The following is a 25,470-nucleotide window of genomic DNA, read 5'->3' as shown; positions in this document are numbered from 1 at the left end:
TTATCAGTCTTCACAATGATGAGTAGTACTTCTCTAACTCTTCCTTTCGGTAACACTATCTAGAAGTTCAGGCTTCAAGAGGTGGGCTAAAAATCGATCGCGTCAATATAGATTGATAAGCGGGCTCCTCGTGTATTTCACCCCGTTTCAGTCAAGCTCCATTGACGCAAAATCGGATCTGATAACTTTAGCTCCTCTAGCCTAGGCCAGCTAACTAGGAACACTATTAGCGTTGCCAGAAACTGAGCCAATGTCCGCTTTTCTTGGACGATATCACGCGATATATTGGGCATACGAGCTTGTGCATCAATTACACCCCACAATAGTCTAGAAATGTCTTTCTAGTGTAGAACAATTTGAGCTTTTTTACAAAAGAATCGAGACCAGCGCTGCGTCGGTCGACTGACGCGTTGGGATTTGGCCTTTACCATGACGCTATATGCAGCAGTCCTTCAGCATGTAACGTGCCGACTTCGGGCTTGCCGTTCGTCCCTAGTGGCAATGTACATACAGTATAGCTTCTCTCAAACAAATTTTGAGATGTATACTTGTTGTGCTCTTCCTATATATTTCTTCTGGCACACAGCATAGCACCGTACGCAGCTCAGTCGTGTGTACATGAGTCGTTTTTAGAACAACCCAACCGTTTCCCGTGCGCTGCACATAAATCGACTGGCCGTATATACATACCATAATGGCGGCAGAAAAAGCGGTAGCCGCCGACGATGTCGGTGCCGTGAATGATCCGGAGCAGCCTGAGATGGCAAATGATCTCGAAAAGCCTGAGCTGGAGCGTCCTAATGAGGAGCTCCAGCGTGGTGTCCAAGATATGGAAGCTCTTACATTGAGTTGGTCTAAAACAGCATTGATAGGCATATTTGCGAAGTAAAAACCCTCAATTCTGTTGTCTCTTTTAATATTTTCTTCAACTAACAATTGACTCAGCATATGGGGATTATATCTTGTGAACGCTTTCCAATCTTCCATTCTCTATGACCTGATACCCTACGCTGCCAGCGACTTCGGTTCACACTCGCTCTTGAACGTCATCTACATCGTCTCAAATGCTGTAACGGCGGCGTTGTTTATCCCCCTTGCTAAGATTGTAGATGTTTGGGGTAGAGCTGAAGGCTTTCTCCTCATGATTCTGTTTGCTACAATCGGTCTAGTCGTCATGGCAGCCAGTAACTCGCTTGTTGCGCTATCTGCTGGCTATGTAAGTCTTCTGAGCAGTGGTCTCACCAAATCCGCTTGTTTATGTTTCTTCCCCTTGAAAACAAGTTAGCTATTTTTATGCTAACGCTATGTCAATCAGGTATTCTACTCGATAGGAACTAGCGGCATGACATACTGCGTCGATGTTCTCACGGCTGATGCTTCCAAGCTCAAAAATCGAGGCCTAGCTTACGCCTTCACCTCCTCCCCTTACATCATCACAGCATTCGCGGGACCCAAGGCATCTTCAGAGTTCTATGCCAATATTGGTTGGCGCTGGGGCTTCGGTGCCTTTTCCATCATCTTCCCAATTGTGTCTGCTCCCTTGTATTTCATTCTGAAATTTTACATTCGCAAGGCCAAAGTACAAGGCACCTTAGTTGAAGGGAAGCCCAAGCGAACACTACTCCAAACAATCTGGTTTTACGTCGTAGAGTTTGACCGTAAGTTGGAACACTTGAAGACTTATCCATTATTCAAAGTCTAACTAGCACTAGTCGCTGGCGTGGTTTTATTTTCTACCGGGCTAGTCGTTTTTCTCCTCCCCTTCGACATCGCCTCCGAGGCGCCGTATGGATGGGGGACAGCCTATATAATAGCGATGCTCGTAACTGGGCTTGTGATCATCGTGATCTTTGTCCTTTACGAAGCGCTCCTCGCCCCAACTCCGATGTTAAACTTCCAACTTCTTTCCAACCGAACCGTCATCGGCGCCTGCTTGATAGATGCAACCTACCAAATTTCGTACTACTGCTGGAACAATTACTTCACATCCTTCCTTCAGGTGGTCAATAACCTAGGTATCGCCGAGGCCGGTTACATCAACAATACATTCAATGTCGTTTCTGGCCTCCTCCTGTTACTCACCGGCTATCTCATTCGCAGGACTGGTCGCTTCAAGTGGCTTTTATATATTGGTGTTCCACTGTACATTTTTGCCTTGGGGCTGATGATCTATTTCCGGCGTCCCAATCAGTCGGTCGGCTATCTAGTCTTCTGCGAGGTCCTCATTTCTATTGGAGGAAGTGTCTTCATCATTGTCGAGCAGCTTGCTATCCTAGCCGCCGTTGATCATCAGCACGTCGCTTCAGCTCTGAGCCTTCTGTACGTGGTAGGCACTGTGGGAGGGTCACTGGGCGCAACAATCTCGGGTGCAATCTGGACCAACACTTTCGAAAAGGCGCTTGAGAGCTATCTTCCAGAATCCTCTCTCGAGAATCTAGTCGATATTTACGGAGATCTGGAGACTCAACTGAGTTATCCTGTCGGGAGTGCTACGAGATTGGCAATCCAGAAGGCATATGGCTATGCTCAAACTAGGATGTTAGCCGCAGGAACTGGAGTCATGGGTCTAGGTCTGATTTGGATGCTGTTGATCAGGAATATTGACGTCAGGAAAGTCACACAAGTTAAGGGCATGGTCTTCTAGGGTTATGTTGGGATCCTCGCATAGTCACATCGAAATCATCTAATGCCCACTCGGTTTGAGAATGATACAAAAGTCTCTCCTCTATGCTTGCACTACCGCGTGGTTGATAAAGAGCCATGCTTGTCCACACTCTTCGCGATTATGACTAGTATAGCACCGGATGGGCTGATACCCTGCAAAACTTGCATTTAGCCGCTACATCAACGACATGTTCCTAGTCGTTATTTTATGATGTTCATTAATGGGCTTTATTCTATTTCCTTCGTTTCTGTGAGGCTCAATTAACTGGGAGATCATGCGGAGGAGAATGTAGTGTTCGCTAGCACGCACGTCATATAACATGAACACGACATGTCTAGTTGTTGGTTTGAATCAGTTACTGTCCAACTCCGGCTACGGTTACAGGAGCATGTGATTGGGAATATTTCCACGTATCTCTGCTTATATCTGTATTACTCTACTGTACCGTTTCTCAACGCGGGGTAAACCCTTGCAATGTAGCAGTGATCTAAGGTTGCCATGCAGACCCCAACTTTGACACTTTGGCTTCTATTTTCTCCGACACTGGAGCAGATGCTTATCACAGGCCCGTAGTAAATCATTTCTGCTTTGGCTGTCCAGGTCGTGCCATCGGCTGTTCACGGTACCCCGCGGAGAGCTATCTGGGGGAGTCAAGAGGTGTCTACTTCTCATCTACACACTCATGCAGAGGAAGGCTGACCTATGTACATCACTCAAAGCTAGATCGGTGTCTGTTTCAATCATGGCGAGAACTGGTACTAATTCTGACCCCAGCTTGGCAAAAGGAATCCAGCTGGAAGGATGCGCGAGTCAACGAGATACGAACCCAGAAAAGCCGCTCGGTGATTCCGATGCCCTCAAAAACCTCGACCCAACTTTGGAGAATTATGCTGCCATCATGGCAACCAATAAACCAGATACCTGGGGTCCTGGCTACATCAGACTATATCTTCTCGCGGGAACCATATTCCTTTGTTCTACCATGAGCGGTGAGTAATAAATCAGGATCTAAAAACTCATATCTAATCTTAATATAGGGTTCGACAGCTCGCTCATGGGATCAATCAATGTGAGATCCCGTGTGCTAATCTCGAAATATTGCAATGCTTGTTATCCGCGCTGGTTTAGCCTCGATGACTAATGCAGGCTCGCAGGCTTTACCAAACTATACTGAGTATTTTGGGCTTCCTGTTAACGGAAACGCGTCAACGGGGATTGTGTTTGCCATCTTTCAGGTATGGATGTAAGCGAAAGTGAGAGAAATATACATTGACTAATAAGGAATCAGGTTGGGCAAATTGCGGGTGCTCTGTTCGTATGGCTCATAGACTGGTATGGTCGGATCTGGCACATCTTCTTCGGCTGTCTAGGTGTGATAATAGGGACCATCGTTACTGGTACAGCAACAAGCCTGCCTACTTTCATTGCAGGGCGGTTTCTCCTTTCCTTATTTGCCACATTAACTACAACAGCGGCACCCTTATACCTTGTAGAGATCTCACCTGCCAGCGCACGCGCGACAATTGCTGGAACATTCAACACCTTCTATTATGTTGGTTCCATCCTGGCAACATCTTCCGTCTATGCTTGCCATAAATATCTCGCAGACCAAGGAGATCTTGATTGGCGCATCCCTATCTGGCTCCAGGCTGTCTGTGCAGGCTTAGTTCTCCTAGTGATCAAGTTCTTTCCGGAGTCGCCACGTTATCTTATTCTCATCGACAAGCAAGAGCAGGCACGGCGGATAATCACCAAGTACCATGCAAATAACGACCCTAACCACCCGCTGGTGGAATTTGAGATGAAAGAAATGCTAGGCAATATCCAGGGAACATCTAAATCGACTTGGAAAGACCTATTCGATCTAAAAGTGCTTGTGGAAACGAAATCAAGTCGATACAGGCTCATGCTTAATATGACGTTTTCGTGGTTTGCTCAATTTAGCGGAAATAAGTAAGCCATCCGCGGCGAGAACTCATTACCTCTGAAAACCATTACTAAACTTTTGGATTTTAGCATAATATCATACTATCTCCCTGTAATGCTGGACGCAATTGGCGTAAAAGATACAAATACCAAGCTTGTGAGCAAGGCTATAAGAAAACACCCTACCCCTTTTCAGTCTGACCCCTCTTTCTCATTGCTACTCTGATATAGTGCATGTAGTCTCTAATGCTTCATCACGAATAGATATTGAATATCATCTATTCAGTCATTGGGTGGATCTTCTCTACATGCGGCGCTCGTTTACATGACATCGTTGGTCGTCGGAAGGTAGGTGATCATAGGAAATCACACTACTTTCTTAAATGACTATTGAGGGGTTGAACATCCCAACACCGAACCCCGGCGCGATTGCTCCTGGACCCATCATATCATTCATGAGGAGTATGGATGACTGATGATCTCTCTCTGTAGATGTTTATGGGAAGCACATTCGGCATGGCTATCTGTCTTGCATTGGTGGCCGCTGGAAGTGCAGGCAAGATCGAGTATAACAACACTGGTGCTGCTGTTCTAGCCATAGTGTTTATCTTTGTGTTTGGTGCTGTCTTCTCGGGAGGTTTGTCAATGCTTCCCGACCCCCTTAATTCATTTACTAATAGTAAAAGCTTTCACACCCATGCAGCCCGTATATCCTGCGGAGGTCGTCTCTAACAAAATGCGAGCCAAGGCGATGGGTGCCTACAAGATTACTTCAGGCGCAGCGGGTTTCCTGAATACTTTCGTTACCCCTATTGCCTTATCGAGCGTAAGTAGTCCCGGTTGACCACGATAGATACTGGACTTGATAGTCTAATCCTCGCATACAGATAGGTTACTGGTTCTATGTATTCTTCGCTCTTTGGGATACCTTTGAATTCGCATTCATATACTTCTTCTTCGTTGAGACGAAAGGGTTGACACTAGAACAACTAGATGTGTAGGTCTCTTTCATTCTCGCCAAGGACCGCCAACGCCTCATGAGTCAATTGCATCTTCCTAATTCTCTTTCATGTCCTCGTTATGATTCCAGGCCACACGATTAACCGAATGGAACTGACTTGATTTAGTATTTTCGGGGCCGATAATCCCCGGAAGGCTAGCGTGGAAGCAAAGAAGAAGCTGCAAACTATGTATAAGGAAACGGCGATAAGGGACAAGACTGCCGTGTAGGGGATTAGAGGGACGGTCATGCTCCGGATTTAGGGACAATGATCAAGACAATACCGACGATTTGCCACTTTGGCCGCTGGCTGGATCCTGTTGCATCATGGCACATTGGCTATTCCAAACCAAGCATAGTTATGCTTACAGCCAATCAAATTCTAATATTAGATTGCAAGCAACGCTTTACAGTAAACAATAAGTGGCTATGAGAAGCTGCGCTACGGCACTACATCACTCTATTCCTCTCATTCCCAGAAGGCAAACCCCCAATTACTAAATCCACCAGGTATTCCACTTATAATTCTATTGATGTAGTGATTACGGTGGATTTCTCGAAACTGGACGCCTCTGTTTGAGGCTGCCTTGGCTGTTCCTCCCTTTACACTACAATGGGAAGGACTCTCGGTGACTCCCCCCCGACAGCAACTTTGACGCCGTAAAGCCGATGAAAAGCCACATTACAAAGCATAGAGACGTTTGTTTAGCTTCACACGACATTATAAATACTAAATCAATTGTTTCGTGGATTATCATGCTGGATCTTTAGTCTGCGCGGCCCTGTCTTCCCAATTCGGAATCTATTCACGATGTATGCTTCTATGTTGACTTTACTGGCTTTAGCCAGCAAAACCGCTTTTGCTTTACCAGCACCGGCAGAGCAGACAGCAGGTGTACCGCTCCCGGCACACACCATCTTTCAGCTTGACGACACCCTCCCTAACAGCTGGTTTGAAAATATAGCGGTGCGTCGGAACGGCGACCTCCTCGTGACCAGTATGTACCTAACCTGTAGCCGCTGGTGTCATCTTCCTCCTGTTCTAGTTACTTCCGGAGGCCATAGTTGCCTATTAGGGGCACAAGTGTGTCTCGGGAATATGCAGAATTCCCAAAACCTATACTTGAAAGAGTAATGACTAACTCCAGCGGTTGTAGTGTTGATGCCAAATGCTTCTATCTACTCCATTTCGGAACCGCTGTCGGGCTCGCCCAAGGCATCTATCACCAATATTGACGGTGCTAACGGTCTGCTTGGTATCACTGAGATCTCCCCAGATGTCTTTATTGTTGCAGGCGGCCAATTTAGTGGCATTGCAGAACGTGAGTAGATACCAGAGTCATTTCCGCAGGACTGATGTCCGTAAAATTCCTAGCTCTGTCAGCGTGGAGTTTATTCCGGATCGTCGTTACTGATGCTATTTATTCAAGCGGTTCCGGGGACTATGGCCGTGTGGGAAGTCGATTTCAGAAAGGAAGAACCGACTACAAGACTTGTCGCAAAAATGCCTGAAGCGGGATTACTCAATGGAGTGGCTACCATATCCAGATGCTCGTCTGCTGTTCTCATCGCGGATACCGGGATGAGCCGGGTCTGGCGCGTCGACACAGTCACTGGCGCTTACGAGATAGCGGTAGAAGTGCCTGAGATGCTACCATTGGCTAACGCCACGTTACAATTGGGGGTTAATGGAGTGGATGTTCGCGATGGTTACTTGTATTTTGACAACAGTAATCGTGCGTCCATCTTTCGATTGCCCATCGACAAGCGTGGTATGGCAGTCGAGGGTGTTGAACCCGAGCTACTCACCAAGCTCACGCACGGCAAAAATATGGATGACTTTCTTATTGACGAGGAAGGGAGGTTCTGGGCGGCCACCAACTCTGATAATACCGTGGAAGTTGCCGATGGGAACTCACCGAGTGTTGTTGTCCTTGGTTCGCCGTCCGAGCTCACTGTTGCGGGAGATACAGCTCTGGCTTTCGGTCGGACGAAGGCCGATAAGAACATTATCTACGTAGTAACTGGTGGTGCAGTTGCTAACCCTGTCAATGGCACGCTAACAGAGCCAGCCAAGGTGGTTGCAATTGATAGAACCGGGTTTTGATGATTAGTTCGTGTGCTGGCAGAGTATTACTTGAGGCTGATAATCGAAGACGCAAGAGCTTAGATACCTATCCTCACGTATGGCGTGATTGGAGTTATACTGTGTACTATGTAGTCGGAGAAATAGAAAATGACTTTATTTTATGCTAAGCTTCCGATAGATAGCCCATTAATAACCTTAGTAGAGTACATAGCTGAATGTCTCCTTCTAGATTTACCTTGGTCATCAATTTATATGCCTGAAATGCGGTATTGAAACCCTTCCCAGTACATACAGGGAGTCTCATTAGCTTGGGATAGTCTTCCGCAAGCTAAACGTTGATCGAGGTCTAAGTACGGTCTGCTCTGTGGTGATAGTCAATTTGAAACCCGAAATGGCTTGGCTGTTATAATTGAGATCTGTGATCATAGCCACAGTCCATTGCACAATAAGAAAACAACTTTGACACCTCACATAAATGGAAACTCGGGCACCCCAAAGTTTCCAGGAGTAACTCTCCTCTTTTCGGGTCCTCGACTCTAGCATGGGTACAAATCCAAGGTTGTTCTCCGGCTTGAGAGTCCAGAGAATGATACTTCATACCATAAAAGAAAAAAGGTTTGAAACTCGGAATTCTTTCTCCAATGAGGTTTCTATAAATATCTGAATTGTGCTTGTCGATGAAACAGCATGCCAGCTACCTACTACAGTGTAGCGTAGCCATGATACATCTAGTGGAGCTAGTTGTAGATCAGGCGAAGAGGATGATAGGTACTGTAAGATAGAGACGAGAGGCTCTTGTATTGCTTAGGAACATGCATATCTATGCACACCTTTGACTAATACGACTTCGTAGACGCCTCTCTGACATCGTAGATCTAGGTAGATGACTTTTCAATCATGGAGGCCTCTCGCCAAAGCCATCGTAGGTGGCTGTGCTATATCGATAAGAACCGAGTTGTAAGCACTGATCACCGACTGGACTAGGTTCTTTTGGGTTTAGATACACTTGTATAAGTAGGGGCCTTGCTCGTGTTTGTGTTGAGGTGTGAGGTTATTGTCATGGTGCTTGTCGTATTGGCCCTCACCCTAATTATAACACCAACTGCCGGTACAACTTGGGAACACGCGAAAAGGGGACGAGGTTATCCCCGCACTGCCGGAGCCCGATGAAACTTTGTGCTCGATTCACCGGCGCACTGAACTTTAGCTTACCATGACCTTACAATTCACGCAAGTTCTAGTTACATGCCCTGACAGTGTGATTGCTTAGTTCGTTCTCAGCCACCGAAATGTGATTTGCGCCCTCCCCTATTTGAGTGGTGTAGATAATGATGCACTACACCGGGCACAAGGAATTACTGTTATTTGACCGGTTCATTTCCGTCGTTGCCCAGGAGTTAGGATTGCTGATTGCTGAAATTTAACGTCAGTGCTGTTGATTATGTTAGAAACTTGGTAGGGCTGTGCCATCCATTCCCCCTATCCGATTGCCATGTTTCTCTGAGACCCTGTCAAGCTGAAGTTGAGGGCAGAGCCATATTTTGCAAAGACCAATGGCGCAAGCCGGCCCAATCAGACGAGCTGTTCTCTGCACCGCCACGGAATCTCCGCTTCCTACTTACATAGTACTCAGTAATACTTTCTTGACTTTGTACATACATAGGAGGAGAAGCTGGGGGGCCACTAGGAAGATGATACATTTACATTAAGCGGGGACTAACAATTTCGGACCCGTTAAGGAATTGCCATAGACAAGACCTACCTACTCGACTTGACAGGTGGTTCTCATTCTGAAACGGAGCGAGACCTCTCTTCGTCCCGTCGCCATGATCGTCTGTCCACATCAACGGCCAGACTGATGATCCGCCCCAATGTTTTACCTTCGCACACTAGCCTCGCACTGGCACTGGACGGAGTACCGCGCATGAGGGCCAAATCAGTTTCACGAGTTTCAAATACTGAGCACCAATGTACTAAACGGTGTACCACTCGGTGCAAGGGGGGCCGTCCACTGCTAGTCTTTAGGCTGTTGGTTTGGGATATTACATTTACGAGGTGTATGCTGTAAGGTTATTTCTCGTTGCACAGTAAGTGCAATATAAACTATTGTAGCAGCTCGGACTCTGCGATTCGATGGCCCGACCTTTTCGATGGTGCTATGGAACCTCAGGGTATCGGAACTAACGGCGCCGACTTCAACCGATCCGATATTGTACACATAAGGTATCCCTCATCTTAACTACTGTCCAAGCCTTATATGTGTATCTGCGGTGTTAACCCAGTACATGCAAGTATAAGCAGTGGTGGCTGTGAACAAGGTCCAGCAGATCCGGTTGGTTCCAACCCGTCATTTGGCGGCTGCACTATTCATTGGCGCAGTATCGGTGTCATCCCAAGCTCTCCTCTGGTCCATTTATTTTCCAGGCTGCCATTTAAGAGCAAACCACATCACGAGTTATTTTTGTTATTATTCGTTACCAGCGGCATCGAAGTAGAGTAAGTAGGCTCGGTAGGTACCTTATGGAGTGATCCCCATTTACATGTTGATAGTGGTGAGAAGTAGACTGTCAACACCTACGGAGCACCTACCTGTATGGTGCATACTGATGCAATAAACATACCACAGCTTTGTGGTATGTGGGATATCATGATGGGAGTTGGTCATGATTTGGTAAGGATTGTTCCTGTAGTACAAGTATTACCGATCATCAAGCACTCATTGACCCCGATACCCCTGCCGACTGACCTAGGTACTTCCCCAGCAGGCATCCGGCTGCTGGTATTGATACTCCCTCGACTCCATCATCTGGATCAAGGAAGTTCCCCAGAGCCGAAATACATGCAATTACATCTACTATCATTGAAACCACGCTGTCTTTCCAGGTATACTGGTTCTCTGTAGAAGTACTGGTTTAATGTACATAGTAGGCGCCCCAACATCTAGTGGCTTTACATATAATTCAGCAGAAATATTACACTAGACACGATGGCGGTTGCAGAGGTAGGCAGAACGTAAACATGCTCCGTTACGAGCTTGTCGTGAAGGGAACAGGATCGGCAAACCCCACCAGCCACGATTCAGTAGAGACTAGTAATGTCTTATTCATCTATGCCTCCTCATCATCATCGTCGTCGTCTTCGTCGTTTGTCAGAGTACAGGTACCTTTTTTGCCAGGCAACTAGGGCGCCGCATGATTACCTGAAGTAGGTACTTATGCTTTCGATGTCACATACTTAGTGAGGAGACAGTCAGTGTATCGTAATCTATACCAGGTATAAATACACTATTGGACGGTAACGAAGGCTGGAAGAGGAAGTTGGCTTCGTCACGTACTCTCCTCCCTGGCTACATTGACGGGTTCATGTATCGGCATCGGAAGGCCGGCGGTAGAAGTTGGTGGAGGTAGGTAGGTACATAGTTATACACCCACCGGGGCAGGTAAGTAGCCAAGTATCAAGTATATTCTACATTCGAGTACATGCAGCTCTCGGGTGCTTTGCTGTGCGGTGGAACTTTCTAGAGAACGGCGATATGTAACTATCGAAGCGAGGCGAGCCACACCCGAACTACTGCCCGAACAAAACACCACACCTGTCCTCATCTTCGGGTCTCCCATCGCACGCACGCTACACCCAAGTTGTTACTAGCAGTGTCTTACCCTGTCGGGTCTCTATCAAAGAGCTGACGCGTCCTCCTCCCCTCCTCCACTGCGTCCTATGGCCACATCCCTGCCAGTCAACAAGGGCCCGCATGAGCTTGTCCGTGACTGGACCAGACTGTCTGTACTAAACTGCAATACAGCAGCCTGCCCAGGACACAAGCCACCAAAAGGTAAGTAGCGGGTACCATTCCCGGTCCATGTTGGTGCCAAGTTGCTTGGTACCTGGCCAGTACATGGTGCCGCCTACCGGTACGCTCTGTTCTACCTAGGTACTCTCATCTTCGTCTCCGGTGTTCCTTCCACTGGGATTGTCCGTTGCTACGCCATTCTTTAACATGCCTCCCCCCGAGTGATCTGCGTGCCCTACTATTCCTGATCCTTTTTTCCAGTTCCATTCCTCAGCCTGCAAACACAGGTCAAACACCGTAGGCCACTCACGCCACCAACAACGACAACGATAACAATTACACCAGCAGTGCCAGGTTCAGTTGATACAGCGTCTCGAGCCCGAGCCGTTTAGACCGTTGTTTACATCCATTTTCGTTGCCATCTATTTGTTATGGCGGGCTCAAGTCAACAGATGGCGTCGACCGGGTCGTCGCCGACTATGGATCCCCTCGACCTCTTAGATTTGGCCGACTACGATGGGATCTCATACCAGTCGCCATCAATATCGCCCTCTGCTACAAACAAAATGCAATATGCGCGACCTACGCCTACTTTGACAACGACGCCCGCAACTATGCCTACGAATCAGATGCTCTCTGGCCCGAGCCATCAATACGACCAGTATAAACAACAAACACCCTTTGTCCCTGGTGCTTTGGCTAATACCCTGGCTATTAATGAGGGCACCGTTCATATTCCAGGGTACAACATGGAGTATCTTAGCCCTGGTGAGGAGGTGTTTGATTTCAATTCTCCTCAGAACTCGATGACCTCAAATACCATGGATCTCGATTTCGACTCTACCACAGCCGACTACTTATACGGGGCAACGCCTAATATCAACCCTCATACACTTACTGCTACGTCTCCTACGGTTTCTAGCCAAACCAGCAATATTGGGAGAATGTATCCCGGTTATCACCAGCGTGCCGCTCTAGCCAAGGCTCAGCAGCAGCAACAGCAACAGCAGGAGATGATTCAGCGTCAAATGAATCAGCCCCGCAAAATACAGCAGAACAAACCGTCTCGATCAAAGACTGCCGAGCCAACGGATCCCATTATTCAACAAAAGATCAGCCAAGTGTTGAGCTCAATGAGGACAAAAGCAAATACAACCGAGACTGAGGATAATTCTCCTCTAGTTCAAATTCCTCGACAAAAGAAAGAGGACGAGGACATGGATGACGACGAACGTTTGCTTGCGAGTGAGGAAGGCAAGAAGCTCAGCAGCAAGGAACGACGTCAGCTTCGAAACAAAGTATCCGCTCGTGCATTTCGCTCGAGAAGAAAAGGTAAGGTGATCCTCAAAAGGGAATGACTATATCATCTCTAACTAATCATCTACATAGAATACATCACTCAACTGGAAAATGAAATTGCCAGCAAAGTTTCAGAAAACAATGATCTGCGCGCCGAGAACCAGGCTTTTAAGGAAGAGAACCAGCGCTACCAGGGTCTTGTCCAGATGCTTCTATCATCGACACATTTCTCATCTTTCCTTAACGAGCTCAGCTTGAATCCCGCTGCCATTCCTCAGTCAAAACCTCAAGTAGAGCAGAGGCAAGTAAAATCTGAGCCGAATCAAGTATCGAAGGACCCCAACCCCTACAATGCTATGAACATGGGGCAGCAACAACAAATCGGCATGGTCATGATTCCGGAACAAAACATGGACTTGTCCATGCTGAACATAAATGCCAATGGCTTTGTTTATCAACAACCCCACGTCTACGCTGTTCTTGAGACCCCAGAGCTTCCCGAAATTGACACTGGTGCTCTCATGGGCAAGTCATCAAACTTTGTCGGCGAGTCTACGGTGTCAGATGGTGATAAGACCGAAGTCGGGCCTATCGAGGCACCTATCCCTTCCGTACTCGAGAAGCCGCAAGCCGAGGCAGAGTCTATTCCTGTTGAGAAAAGGGTGGCAAACCTTGACGGAGACATATTCGACGATGATGATCAGTGTGTATCATCAACAAGCCCTCTTGAGCTTGATACCGATGGACTATCGGCTGTTGATATCTTCGGTGGTATTGAGCCCGAGAAGGCCTTTGCCCGCTATGACCTGGTTGATTCTACAGAAGAAGACATCGTAGCTACTAGGGCTGTGAGACGCGTCGAACGGCTTGCGGCTAATCTAGCAGCTACTATATCCCGATTGGAACGACTTGATGTTAATTCGTAATTCAGCTTGATTACGATATCTACTTATCTTCACGTCTCTTATCACGGTACAAGGCTACAGTTTGGCGTTCAGGCTTATGGGGGAGGCAAAGCTGGTTTCTGGGCAGACGGTTTCACGCATTTGGGCGCTTTATATATAGTATATGCAAGGTAGTGACCTGGTTACTTGGATAAGGGTGGGTGTAACAGCAGGGCTTCTGGGCCAAGGAGCGCTGTGCCACTATAAGAATGTCTGTATAAAAGGGTTGGCAAGAGTATTTACAGCGTTACTGAGCATAGATGCAATTCCGCTACGATATATATATTTGGACTTGGTCTTGCGAATTCTGCCACTCTAGTTTTATGGTTTGCGGGCATGTGCTGTGAGGTGTCCGGTGCTATTAAGCCATGTTAATAAACCACCATGCCCCTTGAAGTTTTTTCTTAAGACGCATGATCCGATTTGACAGGATTTAGCTGCAAGGAGAGGTATGCTTTGCATTTCAAGCAACTACGGTGGAAATATTCTAGGCCTGTAACCAATCTCCTAGGATTGCGTTTCTTTTCTTTTCTTTTATTCGTTCCTCGTCGTTTTCGAAGTGCGCGGAGGATATTCCATGCGGCTCTTGAGATGTCTTTAGGTAGATGATTCGGGCGGCAGTGTACACTTACTGTTTAGCGTCGAGAACATCATAGCTCGAGGTCTATCTAAGCACCTCGCAAATAGGCTATTTATTCATGGGACACTTTCGGGCGACTCTGCGATCAGACAATTGTGAGTGCTAGATCCGAACCTTGTTTCCTTCCATTTAACCAGACAGGGCGCCCATGTGATGAGCTAGAGGTTTATATTGAGTAGGCATATGTGTAGATAGGCGGAGTGCTTAGGTAGTGAATAGCTAGAAGTTTCGATATATGACTTCGGTGATTGGACTTTGGTGAATGCAATCTGAAAAGAAACATCGTAGGGGAGTTATTTGCTGATATTCAGATGAACTGAAATATGTTGCGCCTTCTTACTTTCACAAACATGCGGCATCGGATCGGGTCCGAGGAACGCAGGAAATAGCTTGGAATAGTTACTCCTCTTTAATCCCCCATATATTGAGATTAAACGGTTTTAGTTGGATTCTCATTCTACTCTTGTTCTAATGTCCAGGTAGAAAGTTTCAAAGCGGTTGAAAGCTTGGAATATCAAATGTGGACGGTTAAGTAGATAAGTTTCGAGAAATCCATGGTTGGCTAGTTAACTGCGACTGAGTTATCAAGGCCACGGGGCATATAGAACATCTGTCAAAGTCATTATAAAAGGACAGTTGGCCTTCGAAATTGAACCGTCTCCAGCGTGTCTTGCGTGGCTCGAGTACGAGTATGTCATGTTACTATGGATGCGTACCGCCTAGGGGCATACACGGAAACCCTCTAGATGAAAGATATCAGTCTCTTCCCTATCATACAATCCAACTCAAGGCCAAGACCAATAGGATGTTTCAAGCTATCTTCAGTTTACTCATACTCACCGTCTTCTCGAGGTCCTGACTCCCGGGACACTCTGTATGGCCCGGAAACACATGTTCAACGTAGCTTAACAACTTCAGAGGCGATAACGGGGTTGGCGGCGAGGAATGTGGCCTAGCGATGAGTTCATGACCGGTAACTAACAGTCGATTATCTCGCCCAGGCCCGGCATATAGATAGGCATCTTGGAGTTCGTTGTTGTAGGCATGGCTGTGTAAAATTGAGAATCTTGATGCTTCTTGTTATCAAGTTGGATGGGACGGTGATGCTACTCAGTGCTATCATGAGATGCGATTCTTTAGGACCCTAGCTTTCATTATTCCACTCCGACAGTACTGCTAGTGCCTCCCAAGCGCCCTTTCTCCAATCGATATGGCAGATGCTTTCGTTACTCCAGACTCTAGTGTAGTGCTTTGCAAGTAGCGCTCGCAGTTGATATTCCTTTTCCTCGTGGTGGTGAGATTTGATGCTTGAATGGTATCACGAAGATTGATCACCGGTCTTATGAGCTCTGGGGTTGCTAGCTACCCATATTGACGTGACTGAGCTGCTGAGCTATTGTGGTATCATTCCTTCTAGTCCTTTAGGTAGGCTTGATGTATAATCTGGCCCTTCTATATAACAAGTTGAACAGCCCGCGCGCCTCTATTGCATGGCCCAGATAAGGAATAAGCACAGGTATATCTGAACATAGTTAAATACGTTTGATATCTGCTCAATTGGTTCATTGGTTCTGCATAGTCGCTGCGCTTTGCGGTTGCCCGAATCCTTGGTGCTCTCTATAGTCCGCCTCAGACCGCTACTGCATGTCTTGCAAAAGTCTCGGAGATCGCAATAAATTTCGGTGTACTATTATCCCAGACCAATATGTGACGAGTGTATGGGACCACAGTAGTTATATTGTGCATGCATCGAAGATGATCACGTGCTCCTGAGAATCTGAGGGTGAAGTGATATTATTTGGGTGCCTAGTCAAGGCTTGTAATGTAGGGGGATTGAGTCTTATTGGTGCTACCATGTGTCGACTGCACCGTTTCTTCTACCTATATTCATGATTCAAATGAGGGTTTGAGGTGGCAAGAAGATTCTAGAATCGATGCTGATAAGTCACACGGTCGAGATCTGGGTCGAATGGCTTTTTCGCCTTCAAAACCGTTCCTCGTTTACCTTCCAGTAGATGAATAATCAAGATGAGGTTTTGCTCCCTTTTGGCTTCTGATTAAGCACCTTGCTTCGTGTCGACTCCTGTCTGTCTTAGAAGTTTGTTTTGGATGACCACGGGCGTGAACCAATCGTTGGATAAGCTTAGGTAAGTATATCCAGTGGCATTATCATACCCCAACAAATAGAAGAAGAAGACGACAACGAGCCACAGTCTTTTGCTGCAGGCGTGATCTGGATAAAAATCATGCGTTTGTAGGTATCTCAAACCTTTCGGAATCCGGAGAATTACTATATATGACGATCATCATAACACGCTAAAAAACCATAGTCGAAAATGATCTGATGAGTGCCGGTATCGACGTTGTTATCGTGGCTGACAGGGAAAGGCCGCAAAGCAAGCTGAAGGGCCATCGCCACTTATCGTTGGAGAGCGGATTGAGAAGAGGATTGGTCCGGGGCTCGCAGGCTCGCACGATGGGAACAAGTCGGTGAGGACGTCACAATTGCGTATGCTCCAAGACTTCATTAATCTGTTCTCGGCTAGGTAATGCAGTCGCATCGGCACACCTGGGCACACTTTTGGGGGCTAAGTCGCGCAAACCCGCAGCCTTGGTTCGATCGCGGGTAAGTTCGTGCCAAGTGCCTGATGCTACCAGATGCTACCTACTACCTACTGTACATTTATTCCCGTACTTAGAAGAGTACTCTCTACATTCCATACACGATCATCGTCTTGCTGTGGTTTACCTAGTATAGCGTCTACTTTGCAGGGGGTTTGTGGGGGGGTGTTTTTTTGTTTTTGTTTTTTGTTTTTTTTTGGAGCGTGGACGGGAGCGTTGGGAGGCATTGAGTTCTCCTGAGTTCTGGAAATGTTCTAGCTACCTACCCTTTCTGTCACCCCTATCTATCTCTCCTTAAATAAGTAGGTAGGTATATTTATACTTCTATGTAAGGATCTGGTACCCATCGATGCGACATGGTTAGTGCGCTCTAGTAGCAGGTTAGCCGATCTCGGATTCGAATCCAACAGAATCTGCAAATCTGATGTTGCAGTGTTACCGGTACACTGCCTGGATTATGCAGGTAGATCCTAGTGATTGTTTCGGAGGTTACATACTTACATACCTACCTACCTATGTACTTACAGTAGGACACTACTGTGGTGTAGAGTCTTGGATCCATGTAAGGGATGCAGTAAAAATATGTACTCAGTTCAGTATACATGTACCTAGTTATGTGTAGGTTTGCGTAGGTGTGAGGAGTAACACATGATGCAGGCAGGATGTGAGGCAGGTAGTGAGAGAGTGCACAGCAGCATACCTATGTCAATTACCAAACAATGCAAATGATGACTGAATTCACGGGGAATTCTCTCTTGCATCTGGGGCAATTTCATATTCCTTTATTCTCCGTAAGTAGTACGCTCTCTATTTTCTACCTTCCCTTCGGACCGGACCGGTCCAGTCAGTCCATGGCAATCATAAATATTCTCAGTGCCTACCTACCTACCTAGTAGTGGACGTAGGTAGGTAAGGACTCTGGTAAAGGAGATACGGGCGGTACGGGTGCTCCTCGCACCGCCCCTTAATGCATTCTCGGCATGCAGTGAGATGCCTGTAGTGCATTGCCTAGGTGCCTCCCTGGTGCCTCCCTAGCGCGCTCTCGCCGGGGGCCCCTGAGAAGTGCCAGAGAGTTCTGGTTGCGAGAAGCCAGAAGGAAGCCCAGAGAAGCCCTAGCAGCACCTAAGACGAGACAGCGATACGCAGCCAGGGCAGAACAGGGCAGACGCCAGGGAAGACGCCAGGGAAGAGGCAAGGGCCAATAGGGCCAATACTTAGAGGCCAATAGGGGATCTGGCAGATCTGACAGGGCACTAAGCTCCACTGCGCTCCCGGGCCACCATCGGTCCGTCCACCAGCCACAGCGTAACAATGGCACGAGCATGTCGAGATCTACACTGGCAAAATTGCCCGTTCTGGTAGGTAGGTAACATTACCGGGACTGTAGACGAGTCCTGGCCTGTCCTGACCAGTCCTGACCAAGCCTGGAGGCAAGCAACGGCCGCCTTTCCCTTAGCGCGGGGCCTGGATGTGTGGACGCCACATTTTTTTTCTCTCTCGTAACGAACGAACGCGGACCTCGAGGAGCTTGATTGCCCAAAAAAAAATTGTTAATTTTTCAGCACAGATCTGCCCTTGGTAGACACTCTCCGCGACACACCTATCCAGCAGTATCGGGCTTTGATCCACCACCACGGAGCGAGAAAGAGTGTGAGAGAGTTGAGAAGAGAGAGAGTGTGTGTGTGGAATAGAAAGAAAGAGTGTGAAAGGCTCTCACCACTATCGATGCTGATGTAGATCACCGGAAGTGTTGGACAACCCAGCAGCAGCAGCACCGCCATTACCGCCATCGCCATCGCCATCGCTACCAACAACAAATAGTAATAATAGTACCACTACCAACAGCAACAGGACGACCAACAGGTTCCAACACGTGGGTTCTTCGAGTTGAGGTGTATCCAAGGCTGTGACTTCGAACCACGACCCGTCCTGTCCCGTCCCATTCTGGACGCTTTGTGTGAACAATCGCACAATTGCCATGTCGTATCTGCCAACCAAACGACAGCGATCGAATACGTCGAGAGAGTCCAGCAACGCAATCCCTCAAACCACTGCTCCTCCCCTGAGACACCAACCGAGCCACCCGAGTCACCTCAACGGGAACCTTGCCCTTTACCAGACAGCATCGACGTCAGCTGGTTACAGCAATGGGCCGTATGCTACCGCCGCTACACAACCCACAACGGCACAATCTGCCCATCATCAAGCCGTTACCTACGCTTCGTACTCGGCCGGTCCGGTGACAACGCAGCACAACGGTTACGGAAGCGGCGGATACCAGAATAATGCTTCAACCGCGGCATACGGTGCCGCTTCATACAGTCCACAGCACCAGACCAATCCATATGCCACTCAGTACACCCACGCTCAGGCAAGCCCTCAGCTATCGCCCCATGCGGGACACTATGCCCAGTCCGCCCTCGGCGGCATTCAGAATGGCGCCTATACTCAGACACATACTCACAACCCTCAAGCCGCCTCGAGGATGACATATTCACCTATATCTACGCCCCATCCAACGGCAGCGGCTATTCTTGAATCCACGTCACAAAGAAATAATGCCGCCATGGCAACTATACAAACCCAGCAACAGCACAACAGTCTAGCATCTTATGGAGACGCGTACGCAACGCACACGCCGACCCATAGCGGCCAGTACCAGACAGCGTCGCCGTCGTATCCAGATCCCAGCGTGACTGGACACTATAGCCCGGCACCTTTACCGACCCCCCAGTCTCACGACGTTTCCCGTCACATGTCGGAAGACTTGGCGGAGAATGACGATGAAGACGCCCAAGGAGAACCGGCAGACGATTCTGCAGAGGTATGATCCCAAATCAACCTGAGGAATCCCATAAATATGCCTGTTTGAACACGCGATCTGACCTTCAATCAATTTAACCTTTTAGATATACACAAATCCAGAGCAGTCCAGACCTGTATCATCAATACCAACGCCGTCGACCGACCAATCAAAACCAGGGGAGATAAGTTGTTCATGTAAAAAAGGACGAGGAAAGAAGAAACCCTGCATTTCCTGCGGATGCAGCAAGTATGGTCTTAGCTGTAACCCTGCGTGCTCCTGTGGGGGCACATGCGGAAACCCATTCACTGATCTTTCTGCCTTCTTTGGCCCCAGCGACACATTCCCAAAGCCGTGTGGCGCCAATCCGTGCTTCGCGACGTGGTTGAGGAATCAACCCAATGTCGAAGAGTTGGACGTAGATCTAATGGTCGATATGCTTTTATCAGATGATGAGTCATGGGCCCAGATCCGTGGATACACAGAGGCATTCCAACAGTGGGAAGAACGATGGAAAAGGGCACGTGACGGCAAGGGCAAGAAGTGTAAAGATGAGAAAGAGCGGCTAGAATTTGAGCTTTTACGAGGCGGGCTGGGTACCGTCAGACCCGATGACTTTAATGGCTTTCGATACAGCTTTTGCCAGAGCCAATGGGTGCCCGCGGAACTCTGGGATCACTGTGCAGAGTGTCGAATGTGCCGCTCCAGTGTTGAGTGGCATTGTCTAAAACATGATCGCTGTACCGAGAATCGCGTGTGTCCAAGCTGTGCATCAACTACATTGCCGTACCACCATCAACAACCACAACCACAACAGCAACGGCAAGTCATGTACTCAGGGCCAGGTAGCTAGGGTGGCCTTAGAAACGGATAAGCATGAGACATGATTTTCTCGCGAGATTCACGATACTTTCATCTCAACGGCGTATATGGGGGAATATGGTAAATGGCTTAGCGGGCATTTGGACTAAGTGAGCATAATGGGTTGTCGGTATATATGACTGCGGTGCCTAAATAGATCGGAGGGACGGAGGCGCTAGACAAATGGATGATTTTCCGGGCCAAGTTGGCTCGGAATAATCTCACTCTTTATACCTGGGATCTAGATGCATCGGTTTGCATGGCAGTAAGATCTCACCGACGCGGGCATACTAGGTCATGACGATATGAGAGTCAGCTTCGGACGTAGGGCAGAGCCCACACAAATTGCAAGGTCGACGTGAATTCGAAACAAACGTGCAGAACAAGACATGCTGGGCTTCCTCTAACTGAGGATAAACGTCCCAATATGCCCTAATTGTCGCTCATTCCCATACTATACGTCGCTTTTTCGTCTCTTATATCCTAATTTGACAAGCAAATAAGGTATATCATTGAACCTGGTCTGGTTAGAGTTTGCAAATAAAAAGGATGTATCTACTGAATTGATCTCAGGCAGCTTTTACTCGATGCTATAGGGAAGTTCAATGGGACACTTGATTATATCATCTTGTCAAGGTAGGATGTCTATATATATATGACCTCGGCTCAATGGTCTGGTCGTGTGTAACCTGCAGCTTTCCAGACTCGACACCACAAAAACGGACCCAGTGGTCTTTCGTCATCCGAATGCTAGTTCCCGTATCTGTACCCAGTGAATCGTGTCTTATCAATGCGCAAATTGCTCAACAGATTCGGCACAGCGTGGTCGATCTCTTATAGGGTCTGTTGTCCTCCGCTCCACGTACAAGATCTGGGGTGTCAGCCTCATATATTCTCTGTGGATGGTGTGGCAAGGCTTAGTAAAAGATATATACCGTAGTGCAGATTGTGGCAGCCTTGAAGCCTGTCGCTCTTGGCGTTCCGAGGAGAGTTATTGCATTTTCTGTATCGTCAATTCTAATCTACTGTCTTACCCCTAACTCCTGTTTTTCGGGCTATCAGAACTTAGACCACGCTAATAGACGGTGTTATGTAGACTAAGTACCAAGTTGATCTACATACATACATACTCGGATACTTACCTACATGCTGACTGCCGGGCTTCGTCGGATTCGATGCAACCTTCGGCTACCTACAGTTGTCTACGATCTGTGCAACCTCTGCTAAGGCATGGCCACCTGGACGGGCCATTAAACACCCCAGAGTGTAGCCTGTTACTGTAGACGATGCCATTCCACGCATATTAATCAAGCATGGGCAGCATGGGAGACCATCTCACTGACGAGATCAGGAACCGTCGATGCTTCACGGGCATGGAGATGGGGGTAGCGTCCCCGTGGCGGGTTTCCACGCTCGTAAGGGATTCAAGTTATTCCAAGACGAGATCGGGTGACGTCAATTTGGAATTTGGGTTAGTACGTTTCTAGTGAATCCTCTGGCAGTCTTATCATTTGGTCTGGAGTTTACTGTTACTGTTATCTCCTCTATTCTTCCCTGGTAAATTGCGATACTTTGTACTCCTTTCCCAACCCACCCACCTTACCTCACGAGACTATACCGCTTACATATTGACATAGCTCATCTCCCACGCACAGCCATTTGTTAAGCCACCTTGTGTGCTTCGTTAGAGGTCATTCCAGCGAAACTAGAAGCTTTCGCTTAGAGAGCGCGTTTGTTGGTATCCTTGACACCGATTCACCATCCCTAGTTTGGCAGGGACCGCCTTCGTATACACATCAACCATGTCTTTGCTTATTTCGCCCCTGTTGGAGTAAGGTCGAAAATAGCAAGCAACGACAATTAAAGGACTGTTGGTTGACGAACAGCCAACTATCTATCTAGTGCCACCCACCATGGGTGATTCAGCTGGCAAATCAGGCACGGCTGTTTTCTGTTGGCTCCCGAGATACAGCTGCCTTTGCCGCTCATAGGTCGTGGCAGTACCAGGGCTGGGGGAGTAGGCTATGAGGACGGCCGTTTGGGGGGCCGGCTCATAACGTGCACCCATATGCACTATCCACCCGCCTTGACGATGCCCGTGCTTTAGTCAAGTAGGCCACCAACAGTTTTGGTCCCCAGCCATTCACGTGAGTTCGTTTTTGCTTGCTAATACAAGATTAGATGCCCGAGAGGGAGCAACGTATCCCGCCAAGTTGGGTTCACTTGCCTGGTCCAGATGGTACGAATCCTACGAGTCCACGGCGGCTCGCTACCTATCTGTCGGAACCATCTAGATAGTGTGAATTTTGTCTGACCTCACTCCCTTGCGGCCTAACATGTCTTCTGCGTCCAGTAGTGTTATGTGTTCATACTTGATGCGTTCCCACGTCAACTTGACCTCTGTGGTGTCTGTACCTCGTTTCATGCTATGTTTGGCAAGGGAGTTCTTACTCTTGGGATCACGGTGCTTAAGATTGTTTGCTAGGGCACAAGACTCTTTGCGGTCTTCCACAAGCTTGTTATTTGCTAATAATCCAAACTTAGAGAAGTTATGGATCATATTTCTAAGGCCTAGCTCGGCCATTGCAATGCTCTATTTAGTCTGGTTGAGCCTCCATGTTGGTCGATGCCGTCAATCCTTTCCTGCTTTTTCTTCATTAGAATTAGGTTTCAAGTCCGATACAACGAGGTTATTTGATCGTACGCGAGGAAAATCCTCGTCGTAAGGTCGACGCCCCTTTTTCAGTTATATAAATAAGAACTGGACATTTACGACATGCAAATCGCCGCACTGGATCACGCTTGTTGCATATTATCTCGTTTAACCAACTCACAACATGGAACTTAATGCACTTGAAAACGGGCCAGCGTTCCTTCAGCTGCCTGTCGAATTGTTCTTGGAGATCTGGGAATATTTAAGCGTGGATGACATTTTGGCCTTGCGCCTGGTTTGCCGTCGAATCGAAACTGTGCTATTTGACTCCTTCTGCAAAGAGTTCTTCACCGAACGACGATTTTCGGTCACTTTCAATAGCTTGAAAACCCTCGTTGAAATAACGCAATGCCCACGGTTAGGGCATCATCTCACGAGCATCACTATCGGGCTTGATCGCCTTCATACAATTGACGCCTTACCTCGCTTCGCCGACAGCTGGGATGATTTTAATCACACAATTCCAGGTGACACGTTGGTGAAGGCTGGCATCGATCCCTACAAGCTCGAAACATTTACTCGGGAGCAAGATTTTCTCCTCAGCAGTGGCAAATTACAGCTTATGCTCAGCGAAGCCTTTAGCAATCTGTCTCGTCTGGAAGAGTTGATCATAAGAGACCACAAGATTCCCAGAAGAAAAGCTCGTATTGGAATGTGCGATCTTCTGGTGAGCTATGGGTGGTCTTATATCTTACGAGAAACGGGAATAGACTTCACAGGCCCCGAGTTACATCTCAATAATTACGACGATAGTTTCATTGACATAGTCTTTTCTTCGACTATCCTAGCGTTAGCTCAAAGTCGGCTGCAGATAAACACTCTGAAGGGGGATATATTTCATCCCAATATTGGTTTATCCAGCTCGGCCTTCACCATACCAGAGTTCATTCATCAGGACATTCATCCTGTGCTATTCAATCTTCGCTCCCTGTACCTGGCTGTTAGTTTCGTCCAAGTCCCGCTTGGTAGCTACTCCACCCGTTCAAACAGTTTCTTAAAGTGGGAAAAACACCAATTGTTCAGTTTCTTAGAGAAGACACCAAATTTGGACAGTCTGCGGATCTCGGCGCGGCGGCAAGGGCATATCGTGGACGGCATCATGGGCTTGCTTGCAATCTTCCTCGACCCGGCCGATCCCGCAGCGGAGACTAATCATGCTCTTTACCGAGCAGTGAGTTGCACTTTATATAGGTTTTGCGGTGTATGAAAGCTAATAATCACCCAGGGTATCCTTAACGATTCTAGGTTATTGATAATTCCTCCGTTCGAACACCGTTTCCGAGCCCTTAAGGAATTGGAGATGTGCAATATGACAGTACCAATTCGAGACATCTGCAAGATTTTGGACTGTTTATCCCCTTCGTTGAGGGTTTTGACCTTGATTAGAATAGCACTGATCGTCCAGGGCGATGATGATGAGATGGACAACAATCCTTTCAGACCGAATGCATGGAGCTCTTTGTTCTCACGGATGAACACTTCACTCAATTTGGAGCAGCTTGCTTTGGCTTCTTTAGAGCATCATACGCCGTCGTGTTCGTTGCAAAACGGTCATTCTGTGGCTTTCTTGCCTTCAAATATCGGTAAACAGCGGGGGCCGCCCAATGGCATCCTGTATAGTTGGTCACATCAGGGGAGTGCCGATACTATCAGGGAATTCCTTGAGGTGTTGCAAGTGAAAACCATTGTATTATGTAGAACTTGCAAGACGAGGAACGCAGGCTACATGTCTTCTAATGTTTTAGACATAGACCGTTAGATCTAGGTTCAAAATCTAAAATAGGCCGTCGTGACGTATCTTGCGACCGCCTCTATTTACTCGCCAAGTAGCTGCTAACTAGATGCTTATGAACCGGGTAGCTTCTGGTATATTATATTTTCTACCATTAAGTTCTCCTCTACAGATATAGCCTGACGATAAACACAACGTGGTCGAAATTTTCATAATGGTTGCATAAGCTGCATGTACAGCTTGCCTTACCCCTTGCCCATTACGTTCCAACTGTCTCGCAATCTGCTCTGTCCACTCAGCTAGATCTGTCACACCTCGGGACAAGGCTTTGCGGGTACCAGAGAAGCAGCATCTTTGGTGAGGTACCCTCGGCACCTGTATGCAGC

General features: G+C 47.6%; 6 protein-coding genes across 6 annotated transcripts; all 6 read left to right on the top strand.

Moving 5' to 3' along the window:
* Window positions 1-209: 209 nt before the first annotated feature.
* Window positions 210-2,804, top strand: F5B22DRAFT_604291 (major facilitator superfamily domain-containing protein). The gene is made up of 4 exons (XM_047974784.1): window positions 210-885; window positions 946-1,216; window positions 1,316-1,658; window positions 1,713-2,804. Exons 1-4 carry the CDS (start codon window positions 695-697, stop codon window positions 2,642-2,644), a joined length of 1,737 nt encoding a protein of 578 aa, XP_047831448.1. The 5' UTR covers window positions 210-694; the 3' UTR covers window positions 2,645-2,804.
* Window positions 2,805-3,407: 603 nt separating this feature from the next.
* Window positions 3,408-5,821, top strand: F5B22DRAFT_645978 (lactose permease; the record flags this gene model as incomplete). The annotated part of the gene is made up of 10 exons (XM_047978667.1): window positions 3,408-3,654; window positions 3,703-3,734; window positions 3,820-3,900; window positions 3,954-4,618; window positions 4,682-4,748; window positions 4,856-4,939; window positions 5,084-5,228; window positions 5,278-5,417; window positions 5,479-5,588; window positions 5,719-5,821. The coding sequence occupies 10 exons, from the start codon at window positions 3,408-3,410 to the stop codon at window positions 5,819-5,821; spliced, it is 1,674 nt and encodes a 557-aa protein (XP_047831447.1).
* Window positions 5,822-5,942: 121 nt separating this feature from the next.
* Window positions 5,943-7,841, top strand: F5B22DRAFT_119084 (uncharacterized protein). The gene is made up of 3 exons (XM_047968875.1): window positions 5,943-6,589; window positions 6,749-6,913; window positions 7,022-7,841. The coding sequence occupies exons 1-3, from the start codon at window positions 6,403-6,405 to the stop codon at window positions 7,696-7,698; spliced, it is 1,029 nt and encodes a 342-aa protein (XP_047831446.1). The 5' UTR covers window positions 5,943-6,402; the 3' UTR covers window positions 7,699-7,841.
* A 3,845-nt stretch (window positions 7,842-11,686) lies between these two features.
* F5B22DRAFT_118992 (uncharacterized protein) lies at window positions 11,687-14,397 on the top strand. The gene is made up of 2 exons (XM_047968874.1): window positions 11,687-12,802; window positions 12,860-14,397. The coding sequence occupies exons 1-2, from the start codon at window positions 11,902-11,904 to the stop codon at window positions 13,693-13,695; spliced, it is 1,737 nt and encodes a 578-aa protein (XP_047831445.1). The 5' UTR covers window positions 11,687-11,901; the 3' UTR covers window positions 13,696-14,397.
* A 4,229-nt stretch (window positions 14,398-18,626) lies between these two features.
* F5B22DRAFT_118796 (uncharacterized protein) lies at window positions 18,627-21,292 on the top strand. The gene is made up of 2 exons (XM_047968872.1): window positions 18,627-19,799; window positions 19,885-21,292. The coding sequence occupies exons 1-2, from the start codon at window positions 18,954-18,956 to the stop codon at window positions 20,629-20,631; spliced, it is 1,593 nt and encodes a 530-aa protein (XP_047831444.1). The 5' UTR covers window positions 18,627-18,953; the 3' UTR covers window positions 20,632-21,292.
* Window positions 21,293-23,350: 2,058 nt separating this feature from the next.
* On the top strand, window positions 23,351-25,150 carry F5B22DRAFT_118799 (uncharacterized protein). The gene is made up of 2 exons (XM_047968873.1): window positions 23,351-24,523; window positions 24,578-25,150. Exons 1-2 carry the CDS (start codon window positions 23,477-23,479, stop codon window positions 25,109-25,111), a joined length of 1,581 nt encoding a protein of 526 aa, XP_047831443.1. The 5' UTR covers window positions 23,351-23,476; the 3' UTR covers window positions 25,112-25,150.
* Window positions 25,151-25,470: the final 320 nt, after the last annotated feature.

The sequence above is a fragment of the Xylaria bambusicola genome (genome assembly GCF_022495145.1).
Source record: "Xylaria bambusicola strain CBS 139988 unplaced genomic scaffold F5B22scaffold_17, whole genome shotgun sequence".
NCBI lineage: Eukaryota > Fungi > Ascomycota > Sordariomycetes > Xylariales > Xylariaceae > Xylaria > Xylaria bambusicola.
This window is presented reverse-complemented; position numbering and strand designations above follow the sequence as displayed.

Excerpts from the sequence above, each read along its gene's own strand:
- F5B22DRAFT_604291 (XM_047974784.1), top strand. The coding sequence starts at position 695 with ATGGCGGCAGAAAAAGCGGTAGCCGCCGACGATGTCGGTGCCGTGAAT. Across the intron at positions 1,217-1,315 it reads TTGCGCTATCTGCTGGCTAT|GTATTCTACTCGATAGGAAC; the intron begins GTAAGTCTTCTG and ends TATGTCAATCAG. Across the intron at positions 1,659-1,712 it reads TTACGTCGTAGAGTTTGACC|TCGCTGGCGTGGTTTTATTT; the intron begins GTAAGTTGGAAC and ends AACTAGCACTAG.
- F5B22DRAFT_118992 (XM_047968874.1), top strand. The coding sequence starts at position 11,902 with ATGGCGGGCTCAAGTCAACAGATGGCGTCGACCGGGTCGTCGCCGACT. Across the intron at positions 12,803-12,859 it reads ATTTCGCTCGAGAAGAAAAG|AATACATCACTCAACTGGAA; the intron begins GTAAGGTGATCC and ends TCATCTACATAG.
- F5B22DRAFT_118799 (XM_047968873.1), top strand. The coding sequence starts at position 23,477 with ATGGAACTTAATGCACTTGAAAACGGGCCAGCGTTCCTTCAGCTGCCT. Across the intron at positions 24,524-24,577 it reads ATCATGCTCTTTACCGAGCA|GGTATCCTTAACGATTCTAG; the intron begins GTGAGTTGCACT and ends ATAATCACCCAG.
- F5B22DRAFT_118796 (XM_047968872.1), top strand. The coding sequence starts at position 18,954 with ATGTCGTATCTGCCAACCAAACGACAGCGATCGAATACGTCGAGAGAG. Across the intron at positions 19,800-19,884 it reads CGGCAGACGATTCTGCAGAG|ATATACACAAATCCAGAGCA; the intron begins GTATGATCCCAA and ends TTAACCTTTTAG.
- F5B22DRAFT_119084 (XM_047968875.1), top strand. The coding sequence starts at position 6,403 with ATGTATGCTTCTATGTTGACTTTACTGGCTTTAGCCAGCAAAACCGCT. Across the intron at positions 6,590-6,748 it reads CGGCGACCTCCTCGTGACCA|TGTTGATGCCAAATGCTTCT; the intron begins GTATGTACCTAA and ends CAGCGGTTGTAG. Across the intron at positions 6,914-7,021 it reads ATTTAGTGGCATTGCAGAAC|CGGTTCCGGGGACTATGGCC; the intron begins GTGAGTAGATAC and ends TATTTATTCAAG.